Source organism: Ruditapes philippinarum, unplaced genomic scaffold (assembly GCF_026571515.1).
Source record: "Ruditapes philippinarum isolate M1 unplaced genomic scaffold, ASM2657151v2 ctg336_1_1_1_1, whole genome shotgun sequence".
In the NCBI taxonomy this organism is placed as follows: Eukaryota; Metazoa; Mollusca; class Bivalvia; order Venerida; family Veneridae; genus Ruditapes; species Ruditapes philippinarum.
In genome coordinates, this window is record NW_026859998.1 from 195,211 (window position 1) to 214,962 (window position 19,752).

Sequence of the window (19,752 nt, forward strand, 5' to 3'; positions counted from 1 at the left end):
TAGATAACTAGTCCGACGCGTTTAATTAACCACTCGGCCATGACACCAAACATGGTGTTTGTTTGGAAGAAATATAATGTAAAGAGTTCTAGGAATCTTGCCAATTAAGCTTCAAAGCTGGAAACTCGCCATTTTAGCTCCAAAGCTGGAAACTTGTCAAATGACTATAAGTGTGTCAATGCAAATTATTTACATTAGAACTTCGGTAAGCCAAAGTTGAAGAGCACGCAGTTGTGTAATTATACCCTGTCACACAAGTTGATCTGAAATCATCTTCGTGGCCAGAAAAGGTGTGAAAATGTCTCGAGACCAAAGGTGTCAAAATATTCAAGGGACTTCATCTTCTTAGTGGTAGATTGTACTTGATTTATTATTCTTTATGGACCACAGAATAACTTCTACACATCGAAAAAATCGACACATAAAAATTAAACTCATGTAAGGAATATATTGGGGTGAAAATCGGGACATCATTTTACTTCGACACAGCGAAAGAATCGACTAATCGAAGTTTGACTCATAGAAGTTCTACTTATATATATGTACCTCTTTAGGTCTTAAAGTTTTGAACCATACTCATTGTATTATTTCTTTGATGTATTTTTAGGTTTGTTGGTGCATTCTGTGGGTTTTCCTATGCTATTGCCCTACCTTGTCTTGTTTTCATGAAGATACGACACCAAGCAGGGACATTAACTCTACCAATTATCATCTTCCACTCATTTCTCATTTTGATTGGACTTGGTAACTTTATAGGCCAGTTCTTACTACTTGGTTAAGTAGCAATGGTCAGTTTTGATGAAGTTGTAAAAAAAGAAAGAGGACTTGAGGTTGATATTAGTCTCAGAAATAACACAGCAATGCACTATGCATTTCCACATTTGTATTCTGAAATATTTTACTTGTGTATATACAATAGAATAGTACATAACATGGTCAATATTTTATTTTCTTGCTTGAGTAAATTGAAAGATATATGCATTGGCTAGGAGTTTAGTTATACTCAAGAAAAGTATCATTAAACATTTTTTAGTATCATCAAGGGAGATAATTTTTAAAAATTAAGCAAGGTAGAATTATGGTAAATTGAAAGATGTATGCATTTGCTATTACTTCAGTTTTCCTGATTCAAGTAAATAGTGTGAATAAGTTTACTTCGGGCTTTTAGCACTCCTTGTATGTTTTATTTTTTGGTAGGAGCATATAATTTGTTCTTAAAGAACTGTCATATCTTGATATGTTACTTTGTATAGATAACTCCATTTTGCTAAGGGTTGAAGATGGGAGGCATTAAGGCTAAAAATTGAGGATTTTTATATTTTTTTGTTTCTTTGGTAAGGATTTTAGCACGGACATAGTGGTATACAGGTGCATTCATTAGCATGATACATGCCTTAGTTCTAGAATAGTGCCTTTCTTGACTGCAGAATCTTTGTTTATTATTTACAATGTATGTTAATGGTTAATATTGTCATATTACATTATAAAGTACTCTTAATAACAGAATTAGAGGTATGTTAATGGTGCTTTTATGTAAGTTGCACTTTTTGTAAAACAAAATGTGATTTGTGAAATTATAAAATTGAAAAAAAAAGTCAAAATGCTTTATTGTGATAGTATATTTTCACTTGTGCAATGTTTGTATTATATAAAGGTCATGTATGGCCATTTTTCATTTATTTATCAAACTTTGTGAAAGTTAATTGATATTAATAATTTGTAGTGCTAGCATATAGACATACCTTTGTCATTTGTACAGAGCAAGACTGGTTGGCATTTTTATGTTGTCAGACCAAAATATTGGCCATGTGATTTACTTTTAATCTTGAAACCCCTGGCATAAAAACATATTTTCTTAATTTCCATGTCCGGCTTTCTTTTCAGTTAATTTACAAAACCAGTTTACATAGTGTTAAAAAGTAATTTTACTGAAAATAAAATGAATTGTTCTGAATCATTTTACATTATTAGACATACATGTATTCAAATGGTCTTTTTTTGCAAGTTGCTGTTATTTTTCTTTTTATTAAAGAAACTTGAAAATTAAGAAATATTTTCTTAGTAGTTAAAAATTGAAATTTTGAACATCGTTTTGACCATGTTTATTTGTAACTTTATAAATAGAAATGAATTATTTGTAAAAAAGACAAAACATTTTGTTAAAAATTCATTAAATCTTACTGCACAGTTGTAAATTTTACTATACTTTGAGGGGCATTTTAATCCAAATGTACTTGAAAGGACAAAAGTCTTAATATTGAACTGTGAACAAAAACCTGTTTCCAATACTCATGATATTTCTCCATTAATTTTGTTGTTATATTGTTATTTTGTTTACTTTGTTAATAGTGCTTACAATGTTATGAATATATTATTTTTCATTATTGATACCCATGTAAATGAAACTTTGTGAATATATTTGTGTGTTATTTGTACCTTGGATGTTATATTGTTACTAGAAACATTCTTTTCTCATAAAGTTATAAGTAAATTACATTCTTTTCTCATAAAGTTATAAGTAAATTACCCAAATTATCATATTTTGATGTATCCAATGGTTATATATCTGATATATTCATTGTTTTTCTGTGTCTCTGATAGATTCAGTGTTGTTTTCTACTTGTATCCAGTATTTTCTTTGTTTCTGATAGACTCAATGTTTTCTTTGTTTGATATATTCAGTGTTTTCTTTGTGTGATATATGTGATGTTTTCTTCATGTCTTATAAATTATATTTTTTTTGTCGCAGTCCTGTATATCAATTTCAATAAGGACTTAAGATTCTGTCATATGATGAAACTATCCCGCTGGTTCTAATCTGATTGCAGAGAGGGGACCAAAAGGTCCGCTTCCACCTGTCAAGTTACCATTATATTACCTTCATATTAAAGCCCTGTATTCATTACTGTTGTATGATCTTTATGAATCAGATTCAAGACAGATCTAGGACGTGTAGGAATATTTGAGCCGCGCCATGACAAAACCAACATAGTGCGTTTGCGTCCAGCATGGATCCAGACCAGCCTGCGCAGTCTGATCAGGATCCATGCTGTTCACTATCAGTTTCTCTACTTGGTATAGGGTTTGTAAGCGAACAGCATGGATCCTGATCAGACTGCGCGGATGCGCAGGCTGGTCTGGATCCAAGCTGGTCGCAAACGCACTATGTTGGTTTTGTTGTGACGCGGCTCATTTCATTTTGTATTTTTTCCCCTCGTTTTTTTGTACATCACTAGAGACCATATTATCAAATTCTTAAACTACATTGACATGTTTGCAATAATTAGATAACTACTATTATTTTTCATTACTTAAAAGTCCTCTCAATGAGACCTCCTCTTTAAAAAAACCCGTCTCTTATGACGTTCATAGTAGTAATAGTTAGTTAGTATTTATCACTCCCTGTAATTAACCTTAATGTGTACACCTTTTAACCCTTATATGTTACCTAAAGATATTTGCACCTTCCACACCTATATTAAAAACTGCCTTTAAATTATGTTAGAAGCCTTCCTCCTTGTCATGTGTTAGCATTAACTACCTTTAAATAATGTATGCACCTTACACCTTAAAATATTTGCACCTTTTACTACCTTTAAATGATGTTTTGTGCGTATGACCACCATATTTTCTTTTACAATCAAAACCTTTATACACATTCTCGGCTACCTACCTATGACCACCATATTTTACATTCTCAGTTACCTATCTTCACATTTTAACTGAAGTTATGTTTACTTTTTTTTATCTTTATTTTCATTTCAAAATGAATCATTATCTTGACTTACATGTATTGTACTGTAGACATTGCCATTTCTTGTTCACATGTGTATGCAATGAAGATTTTACAATTTATAAAAATAAATGGCTGCTTTGTTGTGTTTTTTTTCAACGAACTACTATGACATATGTGTATTAACAATGTAATAAATAGCAAAGCAGTAACTTTTGCTGCACTTTATACAGAAATATGGTTGTATTTTTCACTATATATTTTTTGTAAAGAAATTCAATGTCAAGAATAAATGTGAAATTTTTTTTAAGCTCTCTTTGAGTATGTAGAGTTGTTATTCATATATACAGTGCCCATATATTTTATGTTCCACAAAATACACATTTTATACATTCATCGCCTGCTCAATAGTTAAGAGCACCAGGTTTGTAATTAAGTGGTCGCTTGTACGAACCATGGGCGGTATGTTATGTCTCGGTGACAATGGATCTTTTACATTGAATCTTATGGTCATTTGTGTCTCACGACTAAGAAATCATGTTGGATCAGTAGTTTATCACTTGTTGAGAAATTGGTAATTATTGGTTAGTTAGTAAAAGCCAGTTAGGTCGACCATAGACTTTAATTGACAATTAAAGTCTATGGGTTGACTGACTGCAGCGATATGACCAAAAATGTGATAAACAGTCGGTGCCAGCAAACCGTGAGAATATTGTATGATAAATATTCATTTTTAACATCTTTTGATAATATTGTAGTCTTAAAACAGAAAAAGTTGCATATATTCTGGTTGCATTAAGTGTTAACATTCCAGATTTTAGTCTGTAGTTTTTATAAGATAGGTTTATTGAAATAGTATTATGCTCTATTGTTTGTTTTGATATTTTCAAATTAATAAACTTATATCTTTTTAAATAATCTACTATTCAAACAATATTCAAATTACAATGATATTTTGCCTAGTTTTTCTTAGAACTTGCAAATTCATTTATGTATGCTATTTACATATGTTGATAGGTAATCAAATCATTAGAATATAGAATACTTTAAACAATACAAGAATAGATATAAATTTTTCTGACTGTTACTATTTAAGTATGAAAAGTGACTTAAAATAATTTGGATTTGGGAGATCATTAAATATTTATTTTTTTCCAATTAAAATGTAAAAAAAAGTGTAATTCATTGTTGAATGTATGTAGTTGTTTTGTTTATTTAGCGGTTATTTTCACTTATTTTAAAAAAATTGAAAATAGCTACAAACTAACTTTCAAAGTATATAAATAAACCATGTCTAGTGAGGTTAAAAGAATGGATTTTTATTTATTGCAGTCATTTTGTTCAAATTTTAATGTGTAACAAATTAAGTATAAGCACAATGCAAATTTCACAATAATACACAATTGATGTTGTCGTAATTTTATGGGCTTTTTTTTTTTTTTGACTGACAAACTTTAATCTCCACATGGACCAAAATGACTGAAACTAAATGTAGCTCAGATATGTTATGATTTTTGCCAAAAGATATTCAAAACAACTTCTGCAGAGCAACATCGTGTTGGATACAATAAAATCTTGGTTGTTGTTGGGAGGTGTTTGCTCTAGAGAGGTTAAATTTATTATGAATGCTTACTCTTGAAAGTTGTTACTCTACAGAGGGCCACACTGCAGAGGTTACACTGTAATGTGTAAATTCTGTGATGTAAGATGAAAAAAGGTTGATTGTTGTTTCAAATGTTTATTCATATAAATTAATAAAAAACTATTTTTGACATGTAAAATTGTTGTTGTTTTTTTTTGTTTTCCCATCTCTCAGTGTGCACCTTTGAGTGAAGGAAATTTTTCAGTTTTATTGAAAATACACTTCCATACATATATACATAACAAGTAACAAATATTTCTTCATAAATAACACAAATATTTTCAAACAAGTACAATAATAATGTATGTACATAAAAGCACAGTTTAGACAAGTTCATTGTATCACAGAGATGTCTTTCATGGACGGAGAGAAACAACCAAAAGTGAAAAAAATAAGAAAAAAAATAAATTATTCCATGTTTTATCACTTTTTATAACCTAGTCAAATCCATATACAATGCATGTAAGTCATTCCTATTTACTGAAAAAGATGGTAGTTTATTGGCAGTCACCAGATCCTAATTATAAATACAGCCTACGTTTCTGGGAGAGGTTCTGCATCCTCTTTCAATATTCCTAGTTCTCGTAGGAAATTGGTTTCCACCTCAACATAAGCTTGATATTCATTTTTCTGACGATATTCAACCTCTTCATCTGTCAGGATAACATTCGGCGCAATCTAAAATTAGAACAGATTCAATTGTATTTTAAAAATGCTGAAATGTTGATATCATAAAGTCATAGTTAATTATTTAAACAATGTTACAATTACTTGTATAATATATACAATATTTGATTAATTTAAAAAACAATTGCATGAAAAAATTAAAATTGACCCCTGGTAGGTCTCTTGATCACTGTATCAATTTTTCAATATGATAAAACTTTAAATGAATGTAATAGTTGTGGTTTATAAATACTTACACCAGCCTTTCTTTTAGCTTCCGCCTCAATCTCACGTTTCTCAGTTTCTCTGAAGTCCCATCTCTGAACAACAAATGATCGTCTCTTAACCTCACGCTCTATATAATTTGCAACACCCGTCAGCTGAAATAGAAGAGGACAACTGTGCAATACTTTCAGGTACTGACCATCGTAATGCTGGTGGAAATTAAAACTTCTTTAGACCACCAATCAGCCTACACATCCATGCCTTCTACATGTATCTGACTACACTTTAGCTGTTTAATTCCAGTCTTTTGATATTGAAATCAATTGAAATGAAAGAAATAGTTCTAAATTGAGTCAGGGCAAGGACAGTGCTCTGAAAGAACTTTTTATTTTTTAGAAATTTTTATATCTTTATCTGCTGATAATATTGAAAGCAACAAAAAGTATTTATAGAGCTAATAGATATGGCATATTAAACATTCTGACAAAGCATGTTAAAACAATTCTAATGATTTGTTAATAAGTAGCAACACTTATCGCTTTACAGATTTTGAACTTTAAATATTAAATTTTATAAATTGGCTAAGGGGTAAAGAATAGACAATAAAGTAGAAATGGTAAGAGTTTTACCTCATTAGGTGTAGATAATCTTAAGCTCCATGGTATCTCTAGTATATGTAGAGTACCAGCATTGTCACCTACAGCCAGTAAATGCTGCTTGTCTGAAATACAAACCATTTGTACATAATTTATTTTAGTTCCATTGTGTAGGAAGCTAGAAACATTTTCAAATATGTTCCTGGAACCAACAAGTATTGAGCAATGAGTGTTAAGTTTCATACTCAAGGAAACAACCACTCATTACTAGTCAAATACATTTACCACTCGACCATCCCACCACTTGTTTTCCACGATCATCATAAAAAATCACTAAATGTAACTAATTTTACATGAATTTATACACAAATAAGTAATTATGAACATAGAAGAGTTTTGCCTTGAATTAATGAATTTATTCATGTAATAATCTTTGATAATTATAAACTTACGAGATACTGGGAACGGGTAGATAGAGGTGATGGCTACGGGTGACACACTCTGTGTGATTGAAGGCTCGTGTGTCTTGTCTAACAGGTCCCATACATCAACACTACCATCAACCTTGGAGATGTAGAACACGCCAGGACGTGATGGTGACCAGTGCCCAGATGTCAGGCGTACAGGATTTGGTGCTGATTGTAAAATTGGTCCCGACTGAAAAATTTATACAAATGAATAAGATGGTATAGAAGTCAAAGATTCATAGAAAATAGTATTGAACTATTCTGGAATGGATAAAGGGTGTCAAAGGGTTTAATACGGATGAATGTGGGTGGGGAATGGTAGTTGTCATGCAAATATTGATTTTGTTAGCAGATATTAAATAAACAAAAAGACTGCAATTTTTTTTTATAATGATCACAAGACCACAGACTATTATATTTTAGTAGACACTTAACATGTATATTAACATAAACTTAATAAGACATGTATATTAATATGAACTTAATGTCATGGGATATGGTTTCGAAACAAGCTTTTATCATACTTAATAGATATTTATACACAACACATCTTTTAAAGGACATTTCTGAATACAAAAAAAAATCAACATCACAATCATGCAGTGTGCAGTTCAAAAAACCTAAATAATATAACATAAAAATATGTCATTTTAAAAACAGGTGCAAGTATGAATATTCTGGCTGACATACATCACAATTTAAATCTGAAACAAGCATTTTTATCACACACAAAAACCTGAAAAAGATCATTTTCATTATAAACTCTCATTATGAGTATATTCTGGTTTTGTTGTTGTTGTTTTTGTTGTTGTTATGTTTTGGATTTTATCTTTATTATTGCTGATTGAAACAAAAAAAAATGGTGAAAAATCCAACTTATACTTATTTTGAAAATACTGATGATTTTGTTATATAAATGGTTTCCATGATGTTAATTCTAGCAAAATTCAAACTAAATTTTCTGGTCTGGATATTGCAAAACTATCAAAATTAAGCTTACAATTAGACATCTTCATATGATCCTAGTAATGACAAAACCAACAGTGCGTTTGCGACCAGCATGGATCCAGACCAGCCTGGGCATCTGTGCAGTCTGATCAGGATCCATGCTGTTCGCTTACAGACCCTATAACAAGTAAAGAAACTGCTAGCGAACAGCATGGATCCTGATCAGACTGCGCGGATGCGCAGGCTGGTCTGCATCAATGCTGGTCGCAAACGCATTACGTTGGTTTTGTCATGACGTGGCTCAAATCATAACCTTAAAGGAACTCCACTGCATTTTTTTACATGACGGACATGGGAATATTTTCCAGAGATTTGTGAATCATTAATGTATATATCTGACCCAATAACTAGTAGTGTGCACATTTTCAGATCATTCCTTCATCCCGTTATTTTTTTAGTACAGTTGTACATTAATTTTTATTGTACAAAATGACCTAAAAATGATATGCTTTGAAACAGTTTTCTGTCAAATCGATTTAAGAATTGCAAAGAAAAAAGGGTTGGTTTTTACTTTAATTCTGAGTATATTACTTTATTATCCTTTGCACTGTTTCCATCTTTAAGTGCTTCAATTGATCGATGAAAACATTTCATTTGTTATGTTTTTGGCATTTTGACCTCAGTGGAGCTCCTTTAATTATATTTCAATTCTGATCAAACTTTACACTTAACGTTTCATAAAAAATAACACCAAAAAGTTATGTTAAAATTGACTAAACACAACTGATCCCTAATTCCTTATTTATCATATAGCCTGATGCCGACTCATGGAACTCTTACTATCTGTACAATGGTCACAAACACACTGAAGAAAATAAGTTATGTCATCACAAAAAATAAATTCAATACTTCAAGCAACCAAAAACCTGAAAACATCAAAAGCATTACCGGTATGTTATTTGCAACATTTAGCTACTTTTAATATTATAACAGATATGTCATAAATCAACAAATACACGGGCACTATAATACCTTCAACGCTGCATTTTCTGTTGGATCTATCAATTTCGCCTATAAATATTATGCAATGTTTATAACCGCATCTTGGGAATATTGACATATAGGCCATATTACAAATTATAAATTTTGAGATCATAACTGATTTAGTATACCATTTTAAATAATTTAAACAATAATAACAATTTTAACTTTTCTTTTAATGTCTAAAACTAAATGTCTAGCTTGTATTTATATATTTATAATCCACTCAGATATGTATAGGTAAACTTCTGGTGGTATACACAGCCAAATTTGTGTACATTCATTTTAATTCTAAAATCCCTTAAACTTTGAATGGACTGTTCCAAATTCAAGGCTGGGCAAATCCATTACACAAATTTAGCGGGTTAAGGGGTTAAATTTAATGAACTTCTGAGGCCAAAATATGTTTTTGTCTACCTATACAAAATATGAGAATGACATCAAAATTAAGAACATATTCTAGCCTATAAACTGTTTACAATCAAGCATTTCAATGAAAAAATTCACATCAATCAAACATACATTATATTCAAATCATATAATATATTAACACACCCCTATTATCTATGCAAATTTTGGAACCAATTATCATTGAAAACTTTTAACATTTCAATACCAAAAATAAAAGCACACCAGTGTTAAAACAAATCTATACAATCTAAAAACCATTTTTTTGCAATAGTTTAATTAAATTCTTCAGACTCAAAACTGGCTTGTTAAAGATTCTCTTCTGTTTTGTGCAACCCATCATCAGATATGAATGTCTTAAAATCATTGTCAGATTCTGACAAATTAAGTTTATTGTAAAAGAAAATACAGTTGCAGAATACATGAAATTTAAAATGTATGGAGAGTTTTTATGTTGAATTTGTGGTTGCTAAAATATAAAACAGTAAACTAAAAGAAAAAAAAAACTATTTTATTTGATCTTTTACCAAAAAAAAAAACTTGACTTATAAATTTAGGAAAAATGTGCTCTGTCAATTTGATGATTTCAAAGCTTTCTATAAGGACCCAATTTTTTAATTTTCTTAATTTAATTTTCTTAATTCCAAACTATTTTACAAGACACCCTTCATTTGTTTTAATGCATTTAGTAAAAACCAAAGTAATATTCATTGTCTTAAATGAATTGAAAATATCGAAATAAATTATACATTGAAATAAAAAAAAAAACATTATATTGTCTGTTTTCTTGTCCTATACTACAAAATATGTAATGATTGTAACTGACATTGAGAATCTTTAAATGACTGTGCATTTTAACACTTACCATCTCTGCTGCATTAGGATTATTCTTGTCTATCTGTATATATGATACCAAACATCATGTGAATATATATCATTTATAACACTGATATATCTTAAAACCAACTCTCTATGTTCATACATATGGTAGTCAAAAAACAACAACAAATCTATTTGACATTATTCATTACAGTTATTTGGCAACATTCAAGCATTTATAGTCCTTGAAAGACCATGAAGCACTTTCTTTAATCTAACATAAACAATTTAACATCTGGGTAGAACTGCAGATCTCACAAACTGTAGATGGATTATAAGCTTGCTCTTCTGAATTTGAACATCCATCACAAAACATTCTTGGGGGGAAGGGGACTTGAATACACAACTATCTGGGAGTATTAATAGCTCTCCTGTCAAACTCCTTGTGTTAACAGATAGGATTCAAACAAAAACACTTCAAACCTAAGGGGACTACAGTCAAATTACTACAAAGTATTACAAAGCATGTGAGGATAATGAAAAAGCTAGTGACCTAATACATGTACATGTAATTGTATTTTCTATAACGATGTGTGACAGCATTAAAAAGGCAGTGTTACATGTGTTAGTAAGATTTCATTTTAATTAAATCTACTTGCATACAATGTGTCTACATGTACCCAAACATGCATATTGCTATTTATATAGATATTGCTATGTATATAGTTACATTCTATTAATGATATTTATTAATGTCTTCTTTACATTAAATAAACCAAAACACCTTCTTTCTTTTTTTTTAACAATGTTTAAGAATTGACAACTTTGAGAGTTTTTTTATATATATTGCATGGTTTATGGCATATATATATTTATTAACAATACATTTGTACTATTAATTCAAATGAACAATGGCTATAAATTCATGATAAAATTGAACGGTTATTACTGAAAATTAATCACTGTAATGCTGATATAACCAGTAAAGTAATTTATACAATATGTTATAATTATAGGGATGCACAAAACCTTTCGCAGGCTACCTTTTTTTATTATACACAGCGTGTTTTAAAAGAATATCTTTTCATAAATCTGAAAACGCAAGCAAAACTGGGATGATATACAGGGTTTATAACTCACACGGGTATGAAAATGGCGGGCATAATTATTGTTTTAAATAGAAAAATTTGCATAATATATATAGTATACATATTCAGACAGAATTCACTCATAAAACAATATTCAGAATTTCACTGATAATTATTTGCGGCTGTATCAACAACCAGCAAAGTCCAGTTGTTCTTGTTGTTGTTAATTATATTATCTGCTATATTACAATTTCGCACTCAATTGGATCAGATTTCACTTTTTTTTTAAATATATATCCCAATATATTTGATGTCAGAAATGATCATACCTATTTTTTTCAAATATAACTTTCAAGTTTGAAATTCTTTCATTAGCTTGATCAGGTAGTTCAAACTAAATTAAATAAAAAAAAAAAAAAAAAAAAAAAAACATAATGATTCAATAATCATAACTATTTCTTCCAATATAATGACAATGACAAATTCTAATGATTATTTACATTAGGGTTCATAATACTTATAAATTAACCTTAATATGACAATATACATTATCAAATATCTGTTACGATTTCATAACATAAAGTTCATTTATGATAACTGACATAAAATCCGTGAAAATTCACACTGTTTCAATAAATCCATATTCAACAGTATTTTAAATCAGTGAAAATCTGACGTCACCAAGGCTAAAACATGCAAAGGCTGATAAAATTATGACAAGGTTTCACACAGGGTTAAGCTACAGGTTTATAAGTGATTTATAGAAATATATCACTCTAATATGTTAAATTTCTACAGTGAAAGATTCAACGTGTTTAAATGTTTAAAAGTGATCATTCATTTAGGACAAAAACAACACACTCTAGTAAGTTGGAAATTTTAAAGTGAAAGTTTTATCATGCTTAAAAGAAATTATTCATCTAGAAATATATCACTCTTATAAGTTTACAATTCTAGAGTGAAAGATTCATTATGTTTAAAGGTGATTATTCATCTAAAAATATATCACTCTAAATGTTGACAATTCTAGAGTGAAAGATTCATTACCGGGTATGTTTAAATTAAGGTGATCATTCATCAAGAAATATATCACTCTAATTAGTTGGAAATTCTAGAGTGAAAGATTTCATCATGTTTAAAGGTGATTATTCTTCTAGAAATATGTCACACTATGAAGGTGGAAATTCAAGAGTGAAAGATTCCACACTCTTAAAAGAAATCATTCATCAAGAAATATATCACTCTAATAAGTTGGAAATTCTAGAGTGAAAGATTTCATCATGTTTAAAAGTGATCATTCTTCTAAAAATATATCACACTATGAAGGTGAAAATTTTAGAGTGAAAGATTCAACACTCTTAAAAGAAATCATTCATCAAGAAATATATCACTCTAATAAGTTGGAAATTCTAGAGTGAAAGATTTCATCATGTTTAAAAGTGATCATTCTTCTAAAAATATATCACACTATGAAGGTGGAAAATTTTAGAGTGAAAGATACAACACTCATTAAAGAAATCACTCATCTAGAAATATATCACTCTAATAAGTTGACAGTTCAAGAGTGAAAGATTCAACACATTTGTAAAGTGATTTGACTAAAATATATCACTTTAAAATAATGAAAGTTCTAGAATGAAATACTTATTCAATACAAGTCAAAGACAAGAGTAATACAGTATAAATCACTGATACAGTGTCAGTGATTATATAAGAATTTCAAACAGTTGTATACATTTTTTTCTAATAAAATAATTGGAGTATATTTGAAAGCGAGAAAACTATGCGGCAATCATATTCCCGCTTTAAAATAAAAGTACCGGTGCATTCTGTTGCTAAAAATAGAACATAGAAACAACAATACTTATTATTACACTTTTTCACTTTGTTTACTCATAGACATTTTGTAAAATGTTTTGTGTGAACACCATTTTGGCAATTAACTAGTTTGTAATTGTTAGAGTATTACCTATCTTAAAGAACAATGTTTTCACAAGACCAAAATGTGTGTTAATGACATCATTAGCACATAAGTTATTCTTTTGCCTCCTAAATGAATTATTGTATAATGTGATGTCACTTTCTTTGCTTGTAGAAAAGTTTTAAAAATGTTAAAACTCTTTGTTCAACAATCTTTTCAATTTGATTATAATGCAACTGATTTGAACCATCTGACAAAAAGTTGGATAAACTATTAAAAATAATAAGTATTATATTGATTGTTGAAATATTTTAAAATCAAGTTTATGATTGGTGTTTGTTGATAAATGATCATTGATAATGCAGTTACTGATATGAACAACATTTTATATAATTAGTAAGTATAAAATGTACATGAATAAGATATTATAATAATGAAAGTTATTTTTAAATTTATTATATTAACTATGTACTAAAATCATTATCATAATGTTAATACCAAGCATAACTTACAATAACTCCTTCCTTCCAGATAGTAAAATTCCATCCACCCACACACAAAACTACGTCCTTGAAAAATGGTGACCTTTGAACTGTTGCCAAAGGCCCATCATGCACTGTATGGTAAAAGTCAGGCTTTGGAGCTGAAAGAACAAGGAAAGCAAAATTCACTAGAATATTAACCTAGGCATAATGGAGAGATTATTTGAGAGTGTTTCAATAAGCTTATAGCTTACAATACAATCAAACTAAAATAAATTCATATAAGGGATATAGGATTGCTTCTGTTCATATAAGAAGTAAATACAAATTGCAAGGTTTTTATGTTATAAGGGCTATTATGTTTTTTGTGATAATGTTGATAAGGTAGACCTCAGCTACCCTTCAATGCATTATTTCAGACTCAAACTGACACCTGTGGAACCACTCAATCTCAGACAAAACCTGCACCTGCGGAACCACTGATCTTAGTTTAAACATGATTTATTTCAAACAAATTCACTATTCAAAGAACTATAAGAATTGAATTACTTTGTATTTTTCCAGTGTCCTGATCTTTTTGAGGCATCCAGTCAACATACACAATTTCACCATCCTAAATTCAGAAACAAAACAAGTTAATTACAACTGTCAACAACTACAAACATCTGTCATATAGGGTAGGAGCATTAAAATAAACAATTGTTTGTAACTCATTTGAATTTAATAAGGCTGACATATATAAATAACAATATCATCATTATAAGTCTTCCATCAATTAGCTTTCTTAAAATGTATACAGCTATACATCTGCTGCAAAAATTTACAAAATTTTAGTTTGAATTTTTGAGAAACAATTCTTCCAAAATACCTGTTTGAAGAAATATGTTTGTATACATGTACTTCCTTCAGAGCAAATGGTGCATGCACAAAGCTATTGCTAAGGAGTTAAAACCCTCCACACCATTTCATTATGTTTAGTACATGTATAATATTTATGTGTGTTAAATAGCAGAGACATTCTATGCTATAAATCTTTCAAGAATCCACCATAATATTTTGTAAACAAAATTATTTCACCATAAACACATGCATTATCTTTTAAAAAAATTCATAATGTACCGGTATAGCATAAAACTTCTAAATGCCTTAAATCATTACAGATCAATCACTGTCAATGCTGCCCTGAATGAGCAACTTAAATTTTCATTTCACTGTGGGTATAATGTTTAAATTCATACAGAGCTGTCATCATTAAATCTTATTATCTCTAAAGATAATTCACATGAATTTACTTACCTCTGTGCCAACATAGAAGTGAGTTTTAACACTCTGTAATGTTCTTTTCTCTTTGCCGGATCCTGGCTTTCCAGATGAGTAATAGCCACCACTAACACTGGCTTCTTTGTCTGATACCCCACCTTCTGTTGCTTTGGATACTTTAAAGAAGAAAGGCAAAATATTGATTTTAAAAGAACACTTTTATGTTTCTTTACAAAGAAGAAAAGTTCTATAAAAGAAAACTTGATATTTCATCCAATCCTTTCCAGTTGCACCAATATTTCTAAGTATAAGTTAAACATTTTACACAAACTTTCATGTTTAATTAAGGTATTTATATATAATACATGAATAAAAACTAAGAAAATCACTACTGTTTGTTGTATAAAATGCCATGTGCAAAATATAAAAAATATTTCCGAATGTAAATACAACTAGCAATTTATCACTACATTTCCCGATAATAAAAAAACACCATGCACTCATTTTTAAAAGTTAGAACTACGATGTACCAGTAGTGCAAAGTTTCACTCAAATTTAAGCCTGCCTCATTCCAGTGTATTACATTGTAATAGAATTAATAATGAATTTTGTACACGCAAGAAAATAGCAGTGCCCTATTTAATAACAAACTTTAAGCAATATTTCTCCATTTATTCTAATTGAATCAAGGTAGGTACAAATTCTAATATGATTACTACTGCCAAACAACTTGCTCAACTATGACATGAACTACTTTTTTTTCTAAAACCTACTTTGCTTAACATCTCTTTTTTTTTTAAAAAGAGACCCGTGCTAATCTAGTGTGACAAATAAGAAATATAAAAGAGATACAAGATTTTCCAATCAAACATTTAATTTGTTTCAAATTTGAGACCTAATACAATTAGGATTAAACACTTAACTACATGTATTTCTCGCTTTGTAAAACATGCCAATATGTTAACTAAAATGTATGCTAGAAACCAGAGATGATTTTCTTTCACTTTAAGGTTTAAAAGCACTCTGACACTGTCAAAGTAATGTAGAGACTTTCAAACTTTTCTGGTGAAGGAAGGCCTAAAATGTCACTGTCAAGCACCTAAGAAGAACCAGCCACTGCCTACAAGATAGCTTCACGTGGCAAAAGGTAACATTACTTTAATATATACCAACAATAAAGGTCTTAAGATAGAGAAATAATGAGGAAAACATTTATACTATGACATTCATTGACAAATATGTTTATCTATGATTTATTTTTAACTATCCATGCAAAGTTTAAAGTTTAATTTCAGTTGAATATTCGATTTCCAACAAAAACCATAACACATATTTGTACAAATCAATCAAAGTTTCATTGTGTGCTAAGTGCATATGAGCCGTGTCACAACAAAACAAACTTAATGGGTTCGCTATCAGTTTCTCTACTTTTTATAGGGTTTGTAAGCGAACAGCATGGATCCTGATCAGACTGCGTGAATGCGCAGGCTGGTCTGGATCCATGCTGGTCGCAAACCCATTATGTTGGTTTTGTCGTGACGCGGCTCATATGTTTTTGAATCTGTGAATAAATTATCTAAACAAGAGAGCCATGATGGCCATAAATTGAATCTATCACTTAAAAGATACCAACTTTCTATCACATTTTTTTCTTCATATTTAGACAACCAAAATAGTATGTTTATATGACTTTTTTTTGAGGAATAGAAAAAGAAATTCAACACTCCATTGACAACCACTCAATACCTGGAGGAGCTCAATTTAATAGATTGATTTTTTCTTTCATCAAAAAATTGTCAAGGTCAGGAGGTGGCAAAAACACTGCTATGTTTCTATGTCATGCTAAATATGACATCCAAATTCTATTTTTTCTTCTGTTTTAAAAGTTAACATGTTATTCTTTATGTTTCACACAAACTATTTCCAACAATATCAATATCACCCTTGTGCAACCCTACCTGGTTCAGACTTATCTATAACACATTGATAAAAATATCATTGTTCTTTTAAATAAAAATTTGATATATAAAATATATTTTCATAGTATTTAATCAAATTTCTAGGAATGATTCCATGATATCTGAAATAAGACACATTGTTAACCAAATGTAAAGTTTTATCGTAATTTGATCAATCATTTACATGTACATGTACAATTTACACTTCAACATAGTAATATGTAGTTACCTAGTAAAAAAAAAACACCTAATATTTTATGCATAGATGTATATATTAAAAACATACATGTACGTGGTTTGAAAATAACAGTGTTTGGTGTGCCCGCAACAAATTATCACTAAACACCATTTAAAATATCAATGAAATGTTTTATTCAAGAACATTTATTTTGATTACCTCATAAAGATATGGGGCATTCAATATAAGATTTAGACAATCTTTATAATATCAACTGTAGGTGTACAAAAATACCAATTTTGAAATTAATGTACATTGTAAATTTTGCTATGTATAACTATACAATCTTTACATTAAAAATTTATGCCTGCAATTAAAATTTTACCAATCTACAAGGTCTAAAAAGGTTTGTTTTTGTACTTACATGCTCCTCGCTCCCCCTGTGTTTCTGCAATGGAGAACTTGGTAGGGGCGTGGTCACCTCCTGGTTCGGACTTGTGTAAATGTACCTTTAATAAATTTTAAAAATTGATTTACTACTCTTGAAAACTCTTGTCATCTTAATTCTATATTTGTACATTCATATTTCCAAATGATCTCTCTTTAAACAGAGCATATTCGTGTCAATTTATCTTTAGTCTTTTCTGTTATTCATTTTACATTATTTACTACAATTTAGCATTAATATAAACTTGTTGTTTTTAATTTTGTGGGGAAGAACATAATCATGCTTTTACTTGTAGAGGAAGGTCCTTTAATCTATTTTAGGCCTTGGTTCACACCTAGGTAGACTCTAAGATAGCTGGATGAGTTCCCATCAATAGTACTTCCATAACTCCTGATCTTTATTTGGTGTAGGGGTTAACAATTTTGATGATTTTTTACCTTCATGATGGTTTCCATAAGTCATGATGCTACATGTTTAAATGTATCAGGAACTTCCCATATTGGATTCTCTAAGCGTCCTTGTGTTTCGTATAAGTTCCTTGTGACTGTGTGCAGAGCTGCTCTCTATGTGTGGTTCTTGTATCCCATTACCAGGTTGCACAACTGTGAATAGTATATAAAGACAAGTTTAAGAATATTAGCTTTGAACACTTATACAAAAAAGGGTGAAAAAACAGCAAGTGAACACAGTGTACTTCTTTCAAAAATATCTCCGGTTAATATATGCTGTCTGAACATGAAAAAATAGAACAGAGCTTGTTGTAGGGCTATTATAGCCGACAAAAATTTATCTATCAAACAACTGAAATATCTGTTACCATATTATATATAACATACTAGTGTGTCTATGGTCTGGTATTTTGTGTGATATCTGTTGACTTGATATAATTAGTATATACCTCTATCTGTATCCTGATGGCGTCGATGATATCTAATCGTGTCATGTGATAGTTTGACCAAACTTGTAGATTTATTAGTATGTGCTGGAGTTGATTACTCAAAAACTGATACTACTCTGAATTCTCATAAGTATAAAAAGATGTCCCTAATATAGACGAAATGTATCATAGACGAAAGAATAGTGAGCCTGCCAAGTTTACAAATACTATACGATATATATGCCGTTTCGACCAGCAATGAGACAAGTCGCAACTAGCTTCGATACGCGGATATCAATGTATCAGAAGATATCCTAGAATGGGCGCTTGTGAACGTCAATTATCGTTCTCTTTTACTATTAATAGGTTCATGTAGCGTAAAGCTATTCGAATCCTGGATCAAGACTCTCATATATGGATTACGCTGCTGTCGGATCTGACCGACATTACTGTGCCTATAACCACCCATCTTATGTATGGATTATGTCATGTGTGTGTGTCTGCGCTATACATGTAATACATACTATCAGTAGCACAGGTGTAAATTATTTGACAAGCAACTGTAAAGGCTACTATGTTCTTACTGAGTGTACCCATTCTGATTAATCTGGAAATATATGTAAGAAGATGATTAGTAGTAGCTGGATGTTAAATTGTATCAATGTTCGGGTTCACCTAAATTTATATAATGTACAAACTCCCAATTGGATAATATATATGTAAAAAACAGAAATGTCCTTGTTTTAATGATTGAGAGAATAATTAAATCTTATTTTTCACGTGTAGTATCTAATAAGTAATATATCTAATAGTATATCCTAAAGCATTATTTTGTTGAAACTATGATAGTGTAATATTCCCATATTTGAATATTCTCTGAAATTGAATAGAAAATGAGTTATGACACACGTTATATTGATTCCCGCTCTTAACATTAGTATTAAATTCTCTAGATATTGTAAGATCATGGCGTACTGTGTGATCAGGTCACAATA

General features: G+C 30.0%; 2 protein-coding genes across 5 annotated transcripts in view; one reads left to right on the forward strand and one right to left on the reverse strand.

Annotated features, from left to right (window-relative positions):
* The window catches only part of LOC132758576 (neutral amino acid transporter 9-like), a 30,936-nt gene extending 26,899 nt beyond the window's left edge, over positions 1-4,037 (forward strand). For all 4 annotated transcript variants that reach the window (XM_060750255.1, XM_060750254.1, XM_060750252.1 and 1 more), the window contains exon 14: positions 608-4,037. In XM_060750255.1, the coding sequence (XP_060606238.1) occupies positions 608-779 (172 nt within the window). In that variant the 3' untranslated portion in view covers positions 780-4,037. The remainder of the gene's footprint in view (positions 1-607) is intronic.
* Positions 4,038-5,455: 1,418 nt separating this feature from the next.
* LOC132758582 (dynein axonemal intermediate chain 3-like) overlaps positions 5,456-19,752 on the reverse strand; it is a 37,709-nt gene continuing 23,412 nt past the window's right edge. Inside the window, exons 8-17 of the mRNA XM_060750271.1 lie at positions 17,857-17,947; positions 15,333-15,472; positions 14,586-14,649; positions 14,067-14,197; positions 10,592-10,624; positions 9,310-9,348; positions 7,315-7,519; positions 6,896-6,987; positions 6,299-6,421; positions 5,456-6,053 (exon numbers count right to left, since the gene is read on the reverse strand). Of these exons, the coding sequence (XP_060606254.1) occupies positions 5,910-6,053; positions 6,299-6,421; positions 6,896-6,987; positions 7,315-7,519; positions 9,310-9,348; positions 10,592-10,624; positions 14,067-14,197; positions 14,586-14,649; positions 15,333-15,472; positions 17,857-17,947 (1,062 nt within the window). The 3' untranslated portion in view covers positions 5,456-5,909. The remainder of the gene's footprint in view (positions 6,054-6,298; positions 6,422-6,895; positions 6,988-7,314; positions 7,520-9,309; positions 9,349-10,591; positions 10,625-14,066; positions 14,198-14,585; positions 14,650-15,332; positions 15,473-17,856; positions 17,948-19,752) is intronic.